Source organism: Halyomorpha halys, unplaced genomic scaffold (assembly GCF_000696795.3).
Source record: "Halyomorpha halys isolate HHAL.00 unplaced genomic scaffold, Hhal_1.1 Scaffold953.1, whole genome shotgun sequence".
Classification (NCBI taxonomy): Eukaryota; Metazoa; Arthropoda; class Insecta; order Hemiptera; family Pentatomidae; genus Halyomorpha; species Halyomorpha halys.
Genome location: NW_027110139.1, coordinates 163,758 through 183,171, shown reverse-complemented (window position 1 = coordinate 183,171; position 19,414 = coordinate 163,758). Strand labels below are relative to the sequence as shown.

The 19,414-nt window shown below is 33.1% G+C and overlaps 1 protein-coding gene across 1 annotated transcript in view; it reads left to right on the top strand.

The window, feature by feature from the left end:
• Positions 1-10,208: 10,208 nt before the first annotated feature.
• kibra (WW and C2 domain containing protein kibra) overlaps positions 10,209-19,414 on the top strand; it is a 33,800-nt gene continuing 24,594 nt past the window's right edge. The window contains exons 1-9 of the mRNA XM_014431234.3: positions 10,209-10,406; positions 14,035-14,144; positions 14,570-14,664; positions 14,785-14,893; positions 16,980-17,139; positions 18,037-18,319; positions 18,488-18,636; positions 18,865-19,029; positions 19,116-19,379. Coding sequence (XP_014286720.1) covers positions 10,279-10,406; positions 14,035-14,144; positions 14,570-14,664; positions 14,785-14,893; positions 16,980-17,139; positions 18,037-18,319; positions 18,488-18,636; positions 18,865-19,029; positions 19,116-19,379 — 1,463 coding nt within the window. The 5' untranslated portion in view covers positions 10,209-10,278. The remainder of the gene's footprint in view (positions 10,407-14,034; positions 14,145-14,569; positions 14,665-14,784; positions 14,894-16,979; positions 17,140-18,036; positions 18,320-18,487; positions 18,637-18,864; positions 19,030-19,115; positions 19,380-19,414) is intronic.

Sequence of the window (19,414 nt, the reverse complement as noted above, 5' to 3'; positions counted from 1 at the left end):
TTATTTTTATTTTAGTATGTATGAGATCATTCATCAATATTACCTATTGCCCACAACTGTGTGGCAGATTGTAATATCTATCAATAAATAAATCTATCAATTAAAAAAAATAAAAAATAAAAAAAAAAAGTATTTTCAACATTGATTCTATTAAAATTTATCATAGCATAAGTGGTAAAGAGTAGAGATTGTAGATTTCAATAAACTGTTATATTTCTACTATAATTTTGTAAAAGAAACATCTCGTCCTCATCTTGCCCCTGTATATTCAACCAGACGATCACATACTGGGACACACTGGGTCGCCAGCCTGCCCAGTATGGGACAAAAACCACCTGGCCAACGCATACTACCTTTCTCAAGGCTTTAGAACTTTAAAAAAAGGTTCTTTTTTGGATTACAGGTAGTCTCACCAGTGAAAAGTACATTATTAAAACATTTTATATATTCAAACAAAATTGTCCTATTTTGCATTGTTGAGGGCGCTGCAACTAATTCTCTGGAATACTACAAGTATTCAGACTTCCGTTTTTCTCGCTTCCAAGAACTAGGGAGATAGCAACAGGGATAACTGATGATACTAGGCCATCTTTCAGAGTTAAGTTCCAAAGTAAAGAGGAAATGAATGCAAATGATAAATTGGAAGGAGTGGATACAAATCTATTGTCAAGCAATCTCTACCACTAAATATTTATAACCTTCCTAATAATAATCCGAATTTATGTTGGCTGGAAGGCTTTTTGAACTGATAAATCCCTTTTGTATATTCCAGGTGTCAGGGCTACACTAATTCAAACACACGAGGGAAAAACTGTGGTGGGACTTACCCACAAGTATGATTAAATTTGTAGAAAACGAAAATGCCAAGTCCACTTTTATAGATCACAACGGTAACAGCTCTCACCCTGACCTATTACTGGAGCACGCGCGTATTGCTACGCTGATTTTCCACATAGTTGCCCCTCCGCTAGGAGCATTTGATCACAAAATAATGCTAGCTTACCTTTACAGTCCCACAAAATTAATTGGTAGTTCAGCACCTCAAATGCTCAGATGGAATTTAAAAGAGGTCGATAAAATAAAGTTCTCAACTCACTCACACCCACATTACTCCTGAAATCATAAATAAGAATGTGGATAGAAGCTGTCCGTGAATTCAAGCGGCAATTCTTGAGTTTGCAAAGCAATCTATTCCTCGGGGATTTATTTAGGCACTCCCCATTCTGGAATGACAATCTCCTCCAGAGACTAAACAAGTATAGAGATAGGGATACAGCCAGAAAAGATGCTGAAAGATAAAAAAACCTCTCCACCAATCTTATATCTGAACTCCATTGAAAACCATCTCTATAAAGATGACTTCACTTTTGAAGAACTTAATGTTTCTCAGGCATAAACAAAATATGGGGAAAGCGATATTATATATGACGTCTTACCAGAGTCCCGTATACAACTGGTTGTATTGTTTTGTGTTCAAACAGTTTTGGACTTCCTCAATACTATATGCAGCTTGCAATATCTTAGAGCCTAGAGGAAAGCTAAGGTGATCCCAATACTCAAAAAAGGCAAACCTCTCTCTTGCCCTGCTAGCTACCGACCTATCTCGCTCACTTGTGTTTTTTATAAGCTTTATGAGAGAATAATCTTAGCATGGCTGCAAAATGTATGTAGATAGGGAAAATTGGATGTCACAGCAACCAGGTTTCCCTAGTACCCTAGATACACCTGAACAGGCGGCTCATTTTTGTGAGGATGTAAATGACGGCTTTCAACGCAAACAACATATTCTTTCAGTGTATGTTGACTTTAAAGCTTTTGATAAAGTCTGCAAGGAAACTCCTTCTAAATAAGCTTCGGAAAAATAATATAAATGGGAAAATGTACCGAGCCATTCAGTCCTTCATGACTCAGAGGTTTCTTAAAGTAAGTATTGGCTGGTGTACTCACGGGAATACTCGGAATATCTGCTCTAATGTTTGATGATGATCATCTAATATTTATGATCAGTAGCAGCATAAATGCACTCAAAGCAAAAATAAAATGAAGTGAATACCAAGCAAACTGAGTTTCAACTGCTCTCTCTCACTGTCAAAGGAAGTGCACGAGCTGAAAGTCAACATAATACCGTTCCCTTGCCAAGAGCTTATGTAGGCAAATACCTGGGAGTTAATTTAGATACAAAAATGATTTGTATCAGGCAAATTGAAAGATGGTGAAAAAGGGAGAAAACAGGCTTAAGCTCTTCAAATGCCTTGGAGGAAAGGCATGGGGAGACACCAAGGATGTGAAGGGTCTCGCATACAATATTTTTGTCCGTCCAGCCTTGAAATACAGTTCTGAGGTCATTAGTACTGCCACTGATGCATCTCTAAAGAGGCTGAACAGCCAGCGGAACAAAGTCATGGGTTGCAGCTATGGAGTTGCAAACCATAATAGAATCTCTTTCTAACCGGCGAGAGAAAGATGCAATATGTCTTCACGAACGAATCCAAAGAACGGATCCAGGGTTTTGGAAAAACTACAAAATCCCAACTCAACAGCTCAAGACATAAGATTCCTCCATGCTGAAAACTTAGGCTTTACTTCAAGAAAGAGAGCTTGGCTGTGAAGAGAGAAAACCATTTATACTGGCACATTTCCCAACTCACCATCACGCAAAGAAGGCAGAGCTCCAACCCCTGTACAAGGATGATAAGGAAAGCACATCTGGCCATGAACTAAAAGCAATTACCCTGGAAACTATAGCTCAAAAATATCCTCCTGAGGATTGGCTTCGAGTTTATATGGACGGATCAGGTGAATCAGCATTAGAAGTACTGAAAGTACTTACTCAGGGGATTTCCAATTCTTCCCTCCCCCAGCGGAGAGGGGATGTACAAACTTCGACGGCCAAATAGCAGCTATTCTTATTTCCTTAGAGCATTGATAAGAAGGCAAGACCGAAATGTTGTTCTCTTCATCGACTCTCAAGCAGCTAGCCTTGCTGTATAGTATGAATGACAATCTATCAAGCGCTGTTTTGGAATACAAATTCCTTCTCTACAACCCGATAATCCAAGGTACTATTGTGGTTCTACAGTCTATTTTTAGCCATTACGATATTTCATGAAATGAAAAGACTGATAGTCTTGTCGAGCAAGTAGCAGAATTGCCACATACATTCCATACCATAGTTAAGGAGAATTATTTATTTATTAAGGAGAAAAAACCTACATAGACAAGGTGGAAGGGAAAAGACAACTGTTTAATGGAAACCCCAATCACTGCTGTCTCTCAAGAAGAGATGCACCAGCCAACTCCCGTCTGACTACTGTCCACGATTATCAACAGTCATCAACACAAGATAGGCTTGGCTCAAAATCCTATATCTGTAAAATGCAATCAATAGAGTATGAATGGAGAACACCTAGACTCATGTCCTACCTTTGACCTAAGAAATAAGAAATTTGCCAGTGAAAATTTTAAAAATCTAATTTATATTGGGCAGTACGACTGACATGGAATCCTCATACAAGACTAAAAAGACAAGAAACTGCTCGTCGATTCCGACTATTACATTTACTAATACTAGACAAACGGTCTAAATTGCCAATCCTTTACAAAAGACTGATCTACACGACTATTATAAGGCCTATCTGGACATAAGGAGTTGAGTTTTGGGGCTCCACTAAAACATCAAATTCCTCCCGAATCCAATCCTTACAGTCCAAAATCCTTCGTAAAATCCTTAATGCCTCTTACTTTGTCACAAATCAAGTCATCCATCAGGACCTCAATGTTCCATATGTTGCCAATTTGGCCAGAACCAAATATATATATACCTCGACCGGTACAGGAAGAAACACCCACTGCACAGAGATCGCTCATGGATATCCAGATTGACTCCTTTATGTGGAAGGGTTACAGATGGGTCACTGCCATTGAACTCTTCAGCAAGGTGGCAATGGTGCACCAAGTGCAAGATAGAGCATTCGAGGCTGTATTAGCCGCACTCAGGACATGATTCCAATTTTATGGAGTCCCGGATCGAATTTCATCCAACGGGGGGAGGGAGTTCAACAATGCCTTGATAAGGGAAGAAATGAAAACGTTGGGGGTGGACTGCCATATTAACACTCCGGGTCATCCAAAAAGTAGAGGAGGAGTGGAGAGACTTCACAGCACCCTAAGTGACCACCTGAGGGTTTACTATGCAGACAAAGGGTTGGAGCCGGACGAGGCGATAATAAGGGCAGTGGCCGCGTACAATCACTCCATCCACACCATTACGGGGTTTTCACCGTTCGAAGTTTTATTTGGCCATCAAGGGCGTCGCAGGAATTTTATGGACACAGAGGAAGCGGAGGGGGAAACCGTCAGTCACGGGATGACCATGCGAAAGTCATGGGAAAAAGCGAGAGGGCGGATTGAACGGGAGAAACAGCGGCGAGTAACGCGACAAAATTTGGATCTCCGTGATGTGCCGGGAGATATTATAACTGGGACGGTTGTATATCGTAGGTTAGGTTTCAATAGGAGCAAAGAATCCCTGCGATATGAGGGGCCATTCCGGGTGATTACAATCAGGGAACACAATGTAGTCATAATAGAAAGCATACCAGAACCGAAAAAAGCTTACGGTTCATGTTGAACAGTTAAGTTTCCCAATGATGGTAACTCCGTAAGCGCCTGGAGTGTCTTCTCGTAATTCTAAGACTCACCCTGTCAACAATGCCAGAATGTATATAAGTTACGGACTGTCAGCTGACAGGTCCATATCAGCTGATCGAGAACAGCTGACCGATTGTATATATATATAGACGGACCGGGTCCGCAAATAGATTAGTATTTTACAGCAGTTCAAGCGAGTTAGATCTTTTTCCTTCTTCTCTTTTTTGACATTGTGCTTTCGCCAATACTTAACTTATATATATATATATGACTAAGGAGCCATATAAATCAATATATGAAGTGATCTCGTGTGTCAAATTACTAGTCCCTTTTTTTTTCAAGTCTTTTCTCTCGGCTAAACATACCTTATATATATTTCCAACGTCACAAGAACTGGGCTATTACGCCTTTTTCCCTCTCGCAGTCCAATTCAATTTTACTTTTCCTCTTAGTTGGTCCGCATCCTGTTGAATATCTTCTAGTCCAACACACGTTAAAAGATGGTCTCCATCAATGTCTCCCATGTTGCATACAGGACATTTCGGTGAATCTACGATGCCAATTCGATGGAGGTGTTTTGGGAACAGATCATGACCTGTTACTAGACGAAAACAAGCAACTCAAGCCAAAAAAGAACTTATCATTGATTTTACTGTTCTGTAGGAAAGTGGTTGAACAGACTGGGATTCTACACAGTTTAGCCAACTTGTCAGCTTGTTCATTACCATTTATACCAACATGGCCTGGTATCCACTGCAGAGCTATAACCATTCCTCTTTTCTTCATGATAATAGCCATGTTTCTGCACTTTTATTCGTGGGTGACCCTGCGGAAGCTGGTGTTGTTAATTTTTGTATTACGCCTTGGGAGTCGCTGAAGATTACAGTGTTATCATCGCATTCATTTGTGGCTTCCATCGCGAAGAAAATAGCCAGCATTTCTGCATTATTATTATTACATCCAGCTCCAACGGGAAATGACAATTGAAAGTTGATAGAGTATACACCTGCTCCAGCTCCCTTGTTAATACCGGACGCAGACCCATCGGTATAAATGTGTAGCTATTACTCTATGGGGTATAGCTCATAAATTGTTTTTAATGCAGCAGCTCTAAGCTCGGGTTCAGGGAAATATTTCTTGATCCAACCACATACCAGTTTGAGGCGCCCGTAGAATTCAGCGGAATCGTGCTTTGGGATGCAGGAGATGCTTATATTCTGCCTTTCCTCAGTAGGTAGGTCTATCTGGTAAAGATAGATGATCCTATCGTCACATAAACTCTTCATAAAGACACAGAGCAGATTTCTTCCTCCTATCCTGTAGTGGTTCAAGGCCTGCTTGCAGTTCCATAGCTTTGATGGGAGTCTCGATTTCACACCCCCAGTGATTATGCGTAAGGCTTAATTTTGAACTTTGTCTAACTTTCCTAACGCTGCTTTGGAAGAGGTTTTTAAAAGTTCAGCTACATACTCCAGATTAGGCCGTACCTATGATTTGTAGGTTGTACTAAGAACGTCTTGGGACACTCCCCATTTACTCCCTGTTAGCCTTTTCATCAGCTTCAATTTTGATTGTTATTTCCGAGTTGTTTTAGCCAGGTCAGCTTAGAGTCCATCGTGATCCTTAAATAGCATGCTTCATCATTTCTGGTTAGTTCTTCGCCTTCAAAGTATAAATGAACCACGATTTTTTTTGTACTAAGGCTAAACACACAGTTTTTCATTGGTTAACTGTTATTCCATTTTCTTTCGCCCAGTCGTTTAGCGTGTTCATGGCTTTATTTAGAGTTTCTTCCAAATCACCCATACTAGAATTTGTTCCCCAGATACCCAGGTCATCCGCAAAAAGAAGTGCTTAGACCCCAGGGTGATTAATCATTATCCTCTCAACCAGGTCATTAATCATTACGTTGAATAAATAAAGACTTAGGAATGAGCCCTGTGGTAAAACTTGTTTGGTTTGCCGATAACTGGACACTGAACTACTATAGTTAATTCTTAATAACTTAATAAATCTCTGTCCCAGGAAAGATCGAATCCATGAGAGGACATTGCTACCTATACCCGTACGTTTCAAATTCGTAATACGTTTTTTCCTCCATTCGCAGTCAAAAGTAGCTTAGAAGTCAATAAGCACTGCAAGTGTATGTTGTCTTCTATGGAAGCCATCTTTTACTTTCTGAGAGAATCTGATGACCTGCTCAACCGTGTTTTTTTGTCTTCCTGAAACCCGCCTGTCTAAAAGAAAGAAGATTTTTTGGCTCAAGATATTCGCTATAACCATTCGTTCAACCAGTTTACAGAGGGGCTCGTGAGAGAGGTAATCCTGTAACTATTGATATCGTCAGCTGGTTTTACATTTTTTAGGATAGGTAGTACCTCTGCATTCTTCCATTGAGCTGGAAAATGACTTTTCCACGTAATATTTATAAATCTTAAAACGATGTCTTTAGCTTTCTATCCCAAATTTTTCAAGAATTCAGGCAATAGACCGTCTGGAACAATCTCTTCTCATATTTTAGTTTGCTCAGAGCAACATCCAGTTCCAATCTTGAAAGGTGTGAACAGAAAAGCACCCTAGAAAACACAAGTAGCTAAATTTTAGAACTTTGATGTCCATGCACGACCGGAAGATATGAATAGATTTTATTTCTTTTTCTCTTATTTTTTATCTCCATAATTAACCACTTTTCTTCGGTATTACGATTTAAAAAAAATAAATAATGAGTTTCTTTCGGTTCTCTCCTGAGGATAGAAATGGCTTATTTTGATACTGCTTTTGTTAGTATATCTTTCCAAAATGGTCCTTCCTGTCCACAACATCTGCCTTTTGCAACTCTCATTCGGGAGATGAATTGACTCAGTTTTTGGACCTTATCTAAAGCATTTTGGAATTATAACAGACAAAGCGGCCTCAGATTCACGAGAAAGTTCGCTTCCTAAAAAACCATTTATCACCTCGAGATGATGTACTGCCGCTTACAACCTAAGCCAGTTTCACTGATCTCGCGGGCTTATAAGCCTCCGTTAGTGACAGTATTTTTTTTTCAAATAGTCTTGATGAATTTGTGAAGAAAACTCATAATTGTATTCCGGATATGTTGATCTCGACACTGACTATATAATGAAGGTCTAAGTTGAAACTAAGCGTTCGATCTTTTTAAGTATAAAAAGGTATGTAGCAAAGAAACTGGATTGGATTAAGAAGTAGAAGTCGTCTGTAGCCGAGGAATTTGAGGCGTCTACCTGCTTTAATATCTGGAAATGAGAGGCTTTTGCTACTGAGCCTCATCTCAAGAGGAGTCTTAAATAACCTTTTAAACCGTGATGCCGAGAGACGTTCTCATAGTATATTTATTTGTGCACGTCCATTAGGTTTATGTGAATCATATTATTGATAATATATTCAACAATTTGAAATTAACAATGTTTAAAAATCATATTTGCAGGTTAATAAGGAACAATGCAACATAATCTACTCTCACTCTAACTTGAAGAACTTCGTTCTCATTCCGGTAACAATGGCGCGCTGATAAAACGCGTAATCACGATTATTGCTTGAGCGCATGCCATTACTACTGCCTTAAAAGTGCAATACCTGATGACGCGTCTCAAAGCCTAGATGTATTTTCTGTATTTTTTTCATTCTCCTGATATCGAGTTATAAGTTTATGTCCAGCGAATATTTCAGTGACTGTTTTGAGATAAAACTTTTTCAGACCTTGTATAGTTTCATCGTCAGTGGCGTTACAACAAAAATTAGTTGGGTAGGGAAAATCTAAATTTTTCCAAAAATTTTAGCCAGATTTCCAAACTATATTTTAATCTTGTCGACAATATTAAAAAATTATTTAATTTCCCCAAATGTATTGATTAAATATTTGTATTTTCCTAGCTATATTGTAAAGTACATATTTAAGTTTTCCTAACTCTTATGGATATTAAGTTTTCAGTTACCTGTTACAAATGTTGACATTTAAATACAATATTTTTTCTATTCAATTAAAGTAGGTACCAACTTTTTCGATTTTCGAATTTTTTTGGCACAGAAAAGAGTGACACCCCCCCCCAACACCTCCCATAACTACGTCCCTGTTCATTTAAGTACCAACTTCATTCATTTATTCATACACAGATATATCCATAAAGAGGGGTGATAATTGAAGTTTTTCGAGGTACGTGTACATAAACGAATGATATAAAATTTTGAAATGTTTTAAACTATTGATTTGCCTCTTGGCAATAATTTATATTTTCTAGCAAGGTTGGTAGTAACTTTCTCGCCGAATACGTCTCTGTTACAAACCACACGGTTTAATAAATTTAAAGAATACCGTAAAAACTAGGCTTTTTAAACTGAATATAACCATTAAATTGACTTGATTAAGCATTACTAATATACATTTTTAACTAAAAACATTAAACAGGTGTTGTATAAATAGACGATATATGAATTTTAGTATATAGTTCTCTAAATCAAAGTTGATTAATATCTTAAATTTTAATAAAAATGTGTTTGAATCTATTTAATACATTTTTTACATTGGAGTCAATAATGTGAACAAGGAAGTCATTATCAATACACTGACTTCGTCTCGTATTTATTTTTTTATTAACTAAACGTTTTTTACATCCATAACTTTTTTATTATTCCATTTTTTTTAATTGTTGACGTTTCGGGGGTTTGTATTCTCCTCTATCTTAGGAGCTATCATGAGATGGCTTTTCCTGCCATGATATTTTTTAATGTAAAGTTTACCTGTCTCTTTAAATTTCTTTCTAAGTATGTTATGTTATTGAGTGGTATTTTTTATCATTTTGGAAACTGGATTCCCTTAGTGCGACATTTTTTATTTGTTTGTTAATTAGTTTTTGTCAAGGGAAAATTCAAAATTATGTTGTAATAAATGATTGTGGACTATTAAACTAATTAAATTTTAGATTCACATTTACACATTGGTTTTTATTTTTAAATAAACCCTTTTCATTAAAAAAAAAATTTTATTTAAAAATATATAAGATGCAAAAAAATTATATCAACGAGATTGGATGTTACAAATCGATTTGATGAGCTTTATATGTTTAACATGTACTTAAAGGTCTGAAACTAATTTTAAAAATAGAAGCAGTGAAAACAATTATTGTTACTTTATTTTGATTTTATAAAAGTCAAATTTAATCTATATAGAATATATTTAAAAGAATAGGACCCCTATTCCCCAGTTAGATACACGAAGTTTTCATTAAGAGAAATATATTGACTAAAATTAACGCAACAAATTTGAACAAAAAAAAAAAAAAGTACAGGATTAAACTAGCTCGTATTCCATTAATAAGATAAAAGTTTCAATGATGAGTTCAGTGACTCATGAGACTTTACGACCGCACTGTCATAAAGACTTATCAGATTTAAGTTATCCATCTATAAAAAAGGGGACTGCTTGAATAAACTCAGTAAGTTTACATAACAATGCAGATTGATAAGTGTTACTTCGAATGTTTTCTAAGAGAGCGAGCTGCTCTGGGGTTTGTGATGTCATGGCTCTCTTGATAATACTCCTCATCATGGCGGAGTAGAATAGGTATTGTGTCAGTTGGTGTAGTTTTTGATGGATTTATGTAGTGAAATATGCCAAGGAGACGAAATGGAGAAATTCCATTGCCTGAAGGTTGGGATTACGGACGTGATTATGACGGAAAAGTTTATTTCATTGATCACAACAACAAGAAAACTACTTGGATTGATCCTAGAGACAGGTAACTTAGTTGTCTACAATAGTATTTCTTTTAGTATCTTTTTTCCAACTGACATAATCCCGATTATATTACTTGACAACACGTATTAGCTATAATGTTTTCAATATTAACGATGTTTAACTTCTGTTATATTAATTCGATGTAAATATAGTGCTCTAAATATTTCATGATGGTGCTGCTGTCTACATTAAACCATGTGAGCCATAAACATTTTATTCACATTAAAAGTGACCTTAACATTTTTTGGATGATTTTCATTTTAAGGCTTATTTTCTTCCTTTTCATTTTAAAATTTCATTTGAAATTTTATATTATTTAGAGGAAAAAAATCATTGTGTTCATAAGTAGATAATATTTAAAAATCACCAAGAGTACATTTCTTTGAAGTAAACATTACTATAATTTTTTTTCTTGCCTTGTTTATTGTACCTTTATCCCAGTTATAGAAATGTTAAATAACTGCTGTAATTATTTAAGAGCATTCATTTGTTATTGAAGTCTGTTTTAATTCAGCATTATGGATTTATCACCCTACATCAGTAGGTGTAGGATTAAGTGATATAGATTAAAATTGATTTATTTACACGGTAAGGAACATCCTGTGTTCTAAGTTGTCACATACTCCCCAAAATATGTCATATTATTCATCCTTAATTTATATTTAGACGTTGATAGCATCTCTTGTGTGTATTAGTCTGTCTTGTGGTTAGTAAATGTCAAATGACAACTGTCATCATTTGTGTCCATGCAAATTGTAATTTGTTGTCATGTAAACAAACAAAATTTTAACCATTGCATTTGAATGTTTATCAAACCTGGATAATTTACAAAAATAACCAAGTTTGCTTTCTGGAAAAAAAATAAATTGAGATTTGGCCATTTTTTAATATGGTATCTTTTAATTCTCTTTTATAAGCATTTTAATTTTAGTATTGCTATAGGGTTGTATACGTTTGGTATTGTTTCTTATGGTTGAAATGTTTGAATTTGCATCATATATCATGAATGCTTCATCCTAGATAAACTGATGCTCTAAATTGTTTTGTGTAGTTAGCTTATTATCTTGTATTTGAAATCAAGAATTTTTTTTTCTAATAGCCTCATTACCAGCTCTCTGTTGGTATAAAATCTTAACTCTCAGTTTAATTGTTATTGTTTGCATATATTCATTATATAATCCAGAATTATTTGTTTATTATTTGAAGATTATTTATGTTGTTATTGATTTACTTTGGTTTCTGTAAATCCAAAGTCACAATCACCGAATATTTTAATGATATGAACTGTTTAGGGAGTTACATGTCATTAACACGTTGTGTGCTGGTGTTGAACCTGCATTGACATTAGGTTTTCCATCCCTGACATAAACGTCAAAGAGTCTTTGATATGCTACTCAATTATTCAATTATAGTTTTAAAGAACCCTACCTCAGTATAGCCACTTTTTGTTTAATACTTGTCTTCGTAAGACATTAAAGAAACCAGGAAAACCATTCATCGAGAATATGCATTATTTTATGAATTGTTCTTCAACATTTTCTGTATTAATTTGTAGTGATTTGGTGGTTCACTATTATTTAATATTAGTGAAGTGTGTTGTTCTAAAATTATTTTAGAAAACCAAAAACCTTTTATTTTAGTTACTTTTAGTGTAGCTTATTAAAAATAAAAAATTCATTTATTATTACTATGCCTTTTGATCCATGTATGACTTAAGTTTTTGTAAGTAGACGGTACTTTTTTAACCTTGTAGACATTGTCAACTTCTTGGTATGATAATTAGTTTAACTACGATTTTAAGTAGGATAATAATACAAGTTAACTCACGGTAAGTGCATATACAGGACAAGTGTATAAATGGGTATTTTTCTTAAATTTGTTTTGTTGGTAGAGCTACCATCTATAGTAATTTGAAATAAATTGGATTGAATTACTTAATATCATCATAGTTGGTTGTTCTCTAAACAATAAAAATTTGAGATAAATTTCAATTTATGCAAATACCCCGACTCACCTTGATTAATAAGCTATTTTATCATGGCTACTAATTGTTTGTATCACGGAATAGTATAATTAAAATAATTTAAAAAAAGATGAATTCTTTTCAGTGCCACAGTTAATGTATTAAATTGTTAATTTATTAGATTATTTCCTATAAGGTGGTAAACAGGGTTATTTGTAGTGGGTTTATGGTAATAAGGTCATTCCATGACAGTTCAACCACACTATGACATCCACCCTTCATTGTTGATAAAACTGGGGATGGTTGTTCTCTTGATTAATGTCAGTAATTGTACCAAATTATTTTGCTATATCTCATTTCAGTTCATAATTCATAACATCATTTATATTATATTACTTTTTTGTGAAAAAATATCAATTTTTTCCATTATAACGGTTTTTATCGTTTGGCTAAAGAAAACCAAATTTGTTTTCCAGTAAAACATAAATTATATCATTCTCAGCTATCAGCTAATTTAGATGAATTATTTTTAAGTGCAGCTGAAAAGCTGTGAGAAATAATTAAAAAATGAGCAATTATCCTAAGTGTTCACTTGAGGAGAGAAAAAATCTTGAAGTGTTATTGGTAGGATTTTTAAATGAAAATGGAATGGTTAATAAATTTAAATTTAATATCTCTTAAAGGCTTAACGATAACCATGAAACTAATTTTATCTGACCCTTAGTAAATAAAGTAATAGACTGGTAATTATTTTCTTCTGTGTCAATGTGAAGATCACCTGTAATTGTGGTTAGGATGAATTGTGTAGAGTGGCCGAGTTGGATACTGGATTGTAGAGGGGATGAAGTAGTTCAGAATTGCGAAGGACATTGGGAACTTGGTGTTGCATTGATATTTCTGGAGATTAGAAAAGATGTAGAATTGATGGTGATCATCAGAAGATGGAGATTTATAAGATGATCAATGACTTTTTTGAGAGACAAGGACTTCTGAATTTTGGAGGGGAAATACACATTACTGTCTTTTCTTAATTGCCTTAGATGTATTTTGAATCCATATTCATCCATTTATTTTAACATAATGCAACCTAAATTTTTACTGGTTTTAGTTTGACAAGCTGAGATTGATAGTTGTGGTTTTCAAGTTATCCTTTGAATTTTCGAAATTGTATAATTTTTTCTTCAACCCTCACTACAGATTTTTTATTTTTCAAAATATGAATCTGTTTTTTTCTCAGATCTTAATTACAGATTTTTGAGGATATGAAGAAATGTTTGCATAAGAGTTTTGAGGTGCTCAGGTTGGTGAGGTGTGGTTTCAATGCTAATGTTGTCCTATATCTGCTTATATTTAATTTGTAATGATGCTACAAATATTTAATTGATTGAATATTTAAGGTGAAATATATTTAAAACTTCCAATTTAACATACTTTAAAAAGGAATAGTAGAATATGGTTTAATCATCATCGTATAGTAAAAGGTTAAAAGGTACTGATTGGCTCATTCAATTTTCTCTGCTCAGTTTAATCTCGCCTGTCTAGAATTCCAACTTTTGTCAGATCTAATGGAAATTGAATATTTTAAAATGCTGTATTAATTCTTAACAAGATGGATTTGTTTTATTTTTATCCATTGCTGTGTTTTATTAAGTGTTATTCTTTCTAGGTACACTAAGCCTCAAACATTTGCTGATTGCATTGGTACAGAATTGCCTTTAGGATGGGAAGAAGGTTACGATCCAAATATAGGAGTTTATTACATAGACCATGTGAAACGTAAGTATTTATTTTGTTCCAAACCATTTATATTTTATAATTTATGAAAATTTGTGAAAAAAGTATTTTAATTAGTTTTATAAGGTAGTATAAAATTCTAAAGGTTGAATTAGCATTTCACCACTGTAAACAATATCACAGTAAGCTGCATACTGTATTTCAATTTTGATTGAAATTCAGGTATAAATATCCATTTCTCAAAAATTTCCCACTGAATATCTCTGACAATACTTGTTAAACAAAATTCAAATTATATATTAAATTTAAGTAAAAACCATATTTTACATAGTTACACATACATATTAATTATAGTTTTTTTTTTTTTTTACTTTCCTGGAAATATTGAGGAATAAAAAGTTACTTCTACAGTGACTATATATATAATATTTTAAAGTTTGCTAAAATAAATGTTATAATTTCTTTAGAATGTACGCAATTGGAAGATCCGAGACTGGAATGGCGTGCTATACAAGAAGCAATGTTGAGAGATTATTTGCACACTGCTCAAGATTTGTTAGAGGTATTTATATATTTTTTGCTTATATTTTAAAATATTTTATTCATTTATTTTTCTTATTAACTATTTTAAGCTTACTGTAATTTGCCTTTAGTTTTAGTTTCATGTTTTGTTGATTTTTAGGCCAAAAAAGAAATCTACGATGTAAAGCAGCAAAGGTTATGTTTGGCTCAGGATGAATATAATCATCTAAATAATGCTCTTAGTACATTAAATACATCAAGGACTAGTTGTAAGTATTTTATTTTATTTTCTCCTATTTTATTGAATGGTCAATTTTAATTTCTAGCTTTGCGGTTTGATATAATCTAACTGAGACCAAATATTAGTGTCTTTAAGGTAAAACATAACTGTGCTGGATTTTATGTAAATATCAGACTATTCATTTTAAATTTAGAATCCAAATCTTTTCATGGTTAGTTCCCTTTACATAAAATATTGGTATTGAAATGGAAAGATGCCTGATGACTACATATTCCTATTATTTTACTAATTCTTACCATATGAATAGTAGTATTATATCGAAATCCCTCAAGATTAGGTTTTCAAATCTTAATTAGACTGTTCTTGCTTTTTCACTGATTTTTCGATTTATAATTAACTTAACCTTATTGAAATTGAAATAAAGAAGAATAGAATTTATGGTAGAACATGTTAAAATGTAATATGGAAAAGATCAAACATTGCCAATTAGGTTTTTTTTATAAGGAAATAGATGTGTACCAATACATTTAAGTAGGAAGACTGCTCTGAGTAGGTGGAGGCAGAGTTTTACTGGAGTTAATAAGAAGGATCCCATCAGAACAAATATAAGACCCTGAAAGATATGGACTATGACTAAGATGGGATGTGATAGGTGACATTGTAGGAACCAGGAAGATGTATCACAATACTTACATAAATGTTTGATACTGCTTTCCCAAGTGAAATGTAACATCAAATAGTGTTAACATTGTTTCTTCAGTAAATATGCTAAAAAAAAAAATGTAGTTATATATTTTATGTTTGTTCCATTAGTCAAAATAACTGCTTTATAGTAAAGAAAAAATATATATATACCAGCTGTTTTTGTTTACTGATAAATAACAATCAGTTTGAATGCCTTTTTGAAAGTTAAATATTATTTCACGTCTATGAATATCTTTCATTGACTCACCTAGGCCACACCCATTTGCTTTTATAAAATGAAATTATTACTTATTGTTCATTACTTAGTCATGATTGGTAGGAAAATAAAAATAACATTATAAAACAGATAAGATTTTATTGGTTTAAAAAATCAATAATATACAAAGTTTTAATAATATAATAATAACAATAAAATTATGATTAACTGTTATTACCGGGACCTTGGATAATATGGTTAAGTGAATAGACAAATGACAGAAATACTATTAGAATAGTACCTTAACCAATAAATAGCAATTAGTTAATTCATCTTTTAATAAAATCATAAATTAAAGATATATACACTTATTAATTTTTATTTCGTATTATTGTATATTACCTGAGCTTTTTCAACTACTGTTAATATTTTATTTGAAATACACATACTCTTGAGTTAAAAGCTCCACATTTTTCTTTGGATTCTTCATTGACGGTTAATAGAAACTGAGTGATAATTAATTGAAGATTTCTGCACTTACTTTTCTATGGCTTTTAAAAACTACTCCAACTCATCTTTACTACTCTACACAACACACACTACCGTAGAATCCTTATTAACCTGCTGCGCCTGAAATGTCATCAGTTTTTTTTTTTTATATGTTTAGCTCATTATTTTTGAAAAGCCCTTGAAGCAATAAAATAAGTGTATAAATGAACTATTGGTTTCCATTTGTTCAGTGATAATATTAAATCTGAAAATAATTATTATTGAAGAACTATAAATTGCATACAAGTTATAATTTTCCATTAAAGGAGCAAGCGATTAGGGATGATTTTATTTGAATATCTCAATTTTTATAATTAATAAATCACTACAATACATCGTAATGATAAGAAGATGAATATTTCATCTAAACATTGTAGATTATTATTTGATAAAATTCAAAATATATAAGAAAATTATGATAAATAATCATAATCATATAACTTGAACATTCTATTGCTCCACATCTTTTATTTTACAAGCTCATAGTTTGAAAAGTGCTGTGAGATTCTTGTTTCAGTATATCACAGGAAGTGAAATGAAGAAAATATCCAAGTCAATATTCTGTACAAAATAACGGTTACAAACTAGTATATACTGTATTTAAATAAAAATGAATATTTAATTGCTTCTTATAAGTGGCTGTCATATTACTTTTTATTTTTAGTGTGCTCGAGTTCAAGTTCTTTAAGTACCAAATATGATCCTGACCTTCTCAAATCTGATGTTGCACTTGCCAAAAGTAGGGTTTCCCGACTTAAAAGGGAATTGGAACAAATTAGAGCAGAAATGTCTTGTACTCAGCGAGGAGTAGAAACACTGTCGTCGTAAGTATTTTCACTTGCTGTATTTTTTATCATGAATTAGAGATGTAAATTTTATACATACATAGTAAGTCATTTAAGGGATTTTTTTTGACTTGTTGGAAGTGAGTGTAGAGAAAGCAGATCATAGTGATTTTATGTTTCAATGTTTATTTCACATTTTTAGCAATTATTAATAGTGATTTGGTATTAAAAATATTTCTGTTGCGAAATTTAAAATAATACATTGCCAATTAGATCTCATTCCAACAACAGTCATTTTTTCACTTTCAAGAATTTTTTAAAAAAATTATGTTTCTTTTTATGAACCTTATGGAATTGTATTTCATCAAAATAAACTGAAGTTTCGCAGTGCTCACTAATCGCCTAGGTTGTAGACACTAGCTACTGAACAACAAATTATGACGAAATATCTTGATTGAATATCTGCTGTTCTCAGGAGAAATCATTTAAACCGAACAAAAACAAAATTAATTAGACAGATATTTGTTTCCATGAGATCAGAAACTTATCTTAGTTGGTAATTTGATGGAATAAATTTATTATAATTATTATTATCTGATAAAAAACTTAAAAAACACTTCTAGAATTTTGAATTAAAAACTACTCTTGATAAAAAAAAACAACAACTAAGAAGCATACTTTGGCATAGTGTTTCATCAATCCAGATTGGCGATTGTAAAATGCTTTAACATATCAGTTGGGTAATAGTAAAACCAAGTCTACTAAAAGATGTGTTAAATAATTCTTTAAAATAACTATTATGCAGTCACTGCCATCCTTGGCTTTGAGTTTGAAATAACAATGGATTGGTTTCATAATCTGACTTCATAATTTAGTGTTGTTGGTTTTTAGCTTTTTATATTTTTTTAATTTATTGTTTGTTTTTTTCCTTTACAGTGTTGAACAAAAATTAAATGGAGGCTGCTATAATATCAATGAAGCTCAAGCTATGGTGGCAGAGCTCCGTGAAATACAAAGATCTTTGACTTCTGGTGAACAAGAACGTTCTGAATTAATGAGGTCCTTGGCAAAGCTTAAAGATGACTTAACTAGACTTCAGCTTGGAGAAAGTTCTCCTGATGTTAGCACTTTATCTTTGCCTAGTTCGGTAGGATCTACAACACCAGCCCCTCCTTCAGAAAAATTATCTACAGCATCACAAACTGATCTGTCTGGAGAGGTATGTTATTTATTACAAATTTTGTTTACAAATATGTAATATAGTTATATGCCTGTGATTAAACATTGATTTTTAATTTTTCATTAGTGATAAAGTTTTAATTAACTTACTTTTCAATGTATTATTTGTTTGTGTTTACCAGACAATAACAATTCAATTTTGCTTTAGCTTGCACCAATGGGCACTAGATTAGCTACAATGGCAAGAATGAGATTGGAATATGATGAAGCTCGCAAAAGGATACAGTTTATACAAGGTCAGCTTGCTGATTTGGAAGAAAAAGTTACCCCAGGACAAGCAGAAAGTGATAAAGACAGGTAAAGTTTCCTTTGGATTAATATGAAGGTTAGTTATCTAGCCAATTTTGATGACTTATTAGGAAAATTTAATTTCTAAATCAGGAAATATCACATCATAGCTTGTTATCTATTAAGAATTTATCATCTTGGTTTGAGCAAAATTAAAACTAATAATATCATAACATGATTTTTTTCTTGATAGTACCAAGCCATTCTAATGCTTTTATATATTTTTTATGTTCCTAGATTATTGTTGTTTCAAGAGAAGGAGCAATTATTACGAGAGCTGCGAAGTATTACTCCTCATACTAGAAGTTTGAAAGAAATGTCTGATATTCAAAATGAAATTCACAGATTAGAACAAGACCTGAATACAGCTCTGGAAGTTTCTAATCGCACGATTACGGACAGGTTTGTTGTTTTATTTTTTTATTACATCTTTTATCTTCCTATTAATATTATTACAATCTGAATTTTGTTGTTTTAAAACATTTTAGATTAAGGCTTCATGAAGAAAAGCAAGTTTTATTGTCTGGACTTCGTGATGCACTCCATACTATGGCTTCATTAGAATCTCAATTAAGAACGTTATCTGCTTCAACGTTGTCTGTTAGTTCAAGTTCAAGTTTAGGTTCTCTCTCCACAACTAGCAGTAAAGGTTCGCTGTCCTCTGCTATCAGTTTTACTGATATTTATGGGGGTGCGCATTGTTTAAATCCCTCTGCGGATCGTCCTATTGATATGGTAGATTTGCATAGAAGGTACTTATTTACTTTACTTTTTCTTCATATAATAA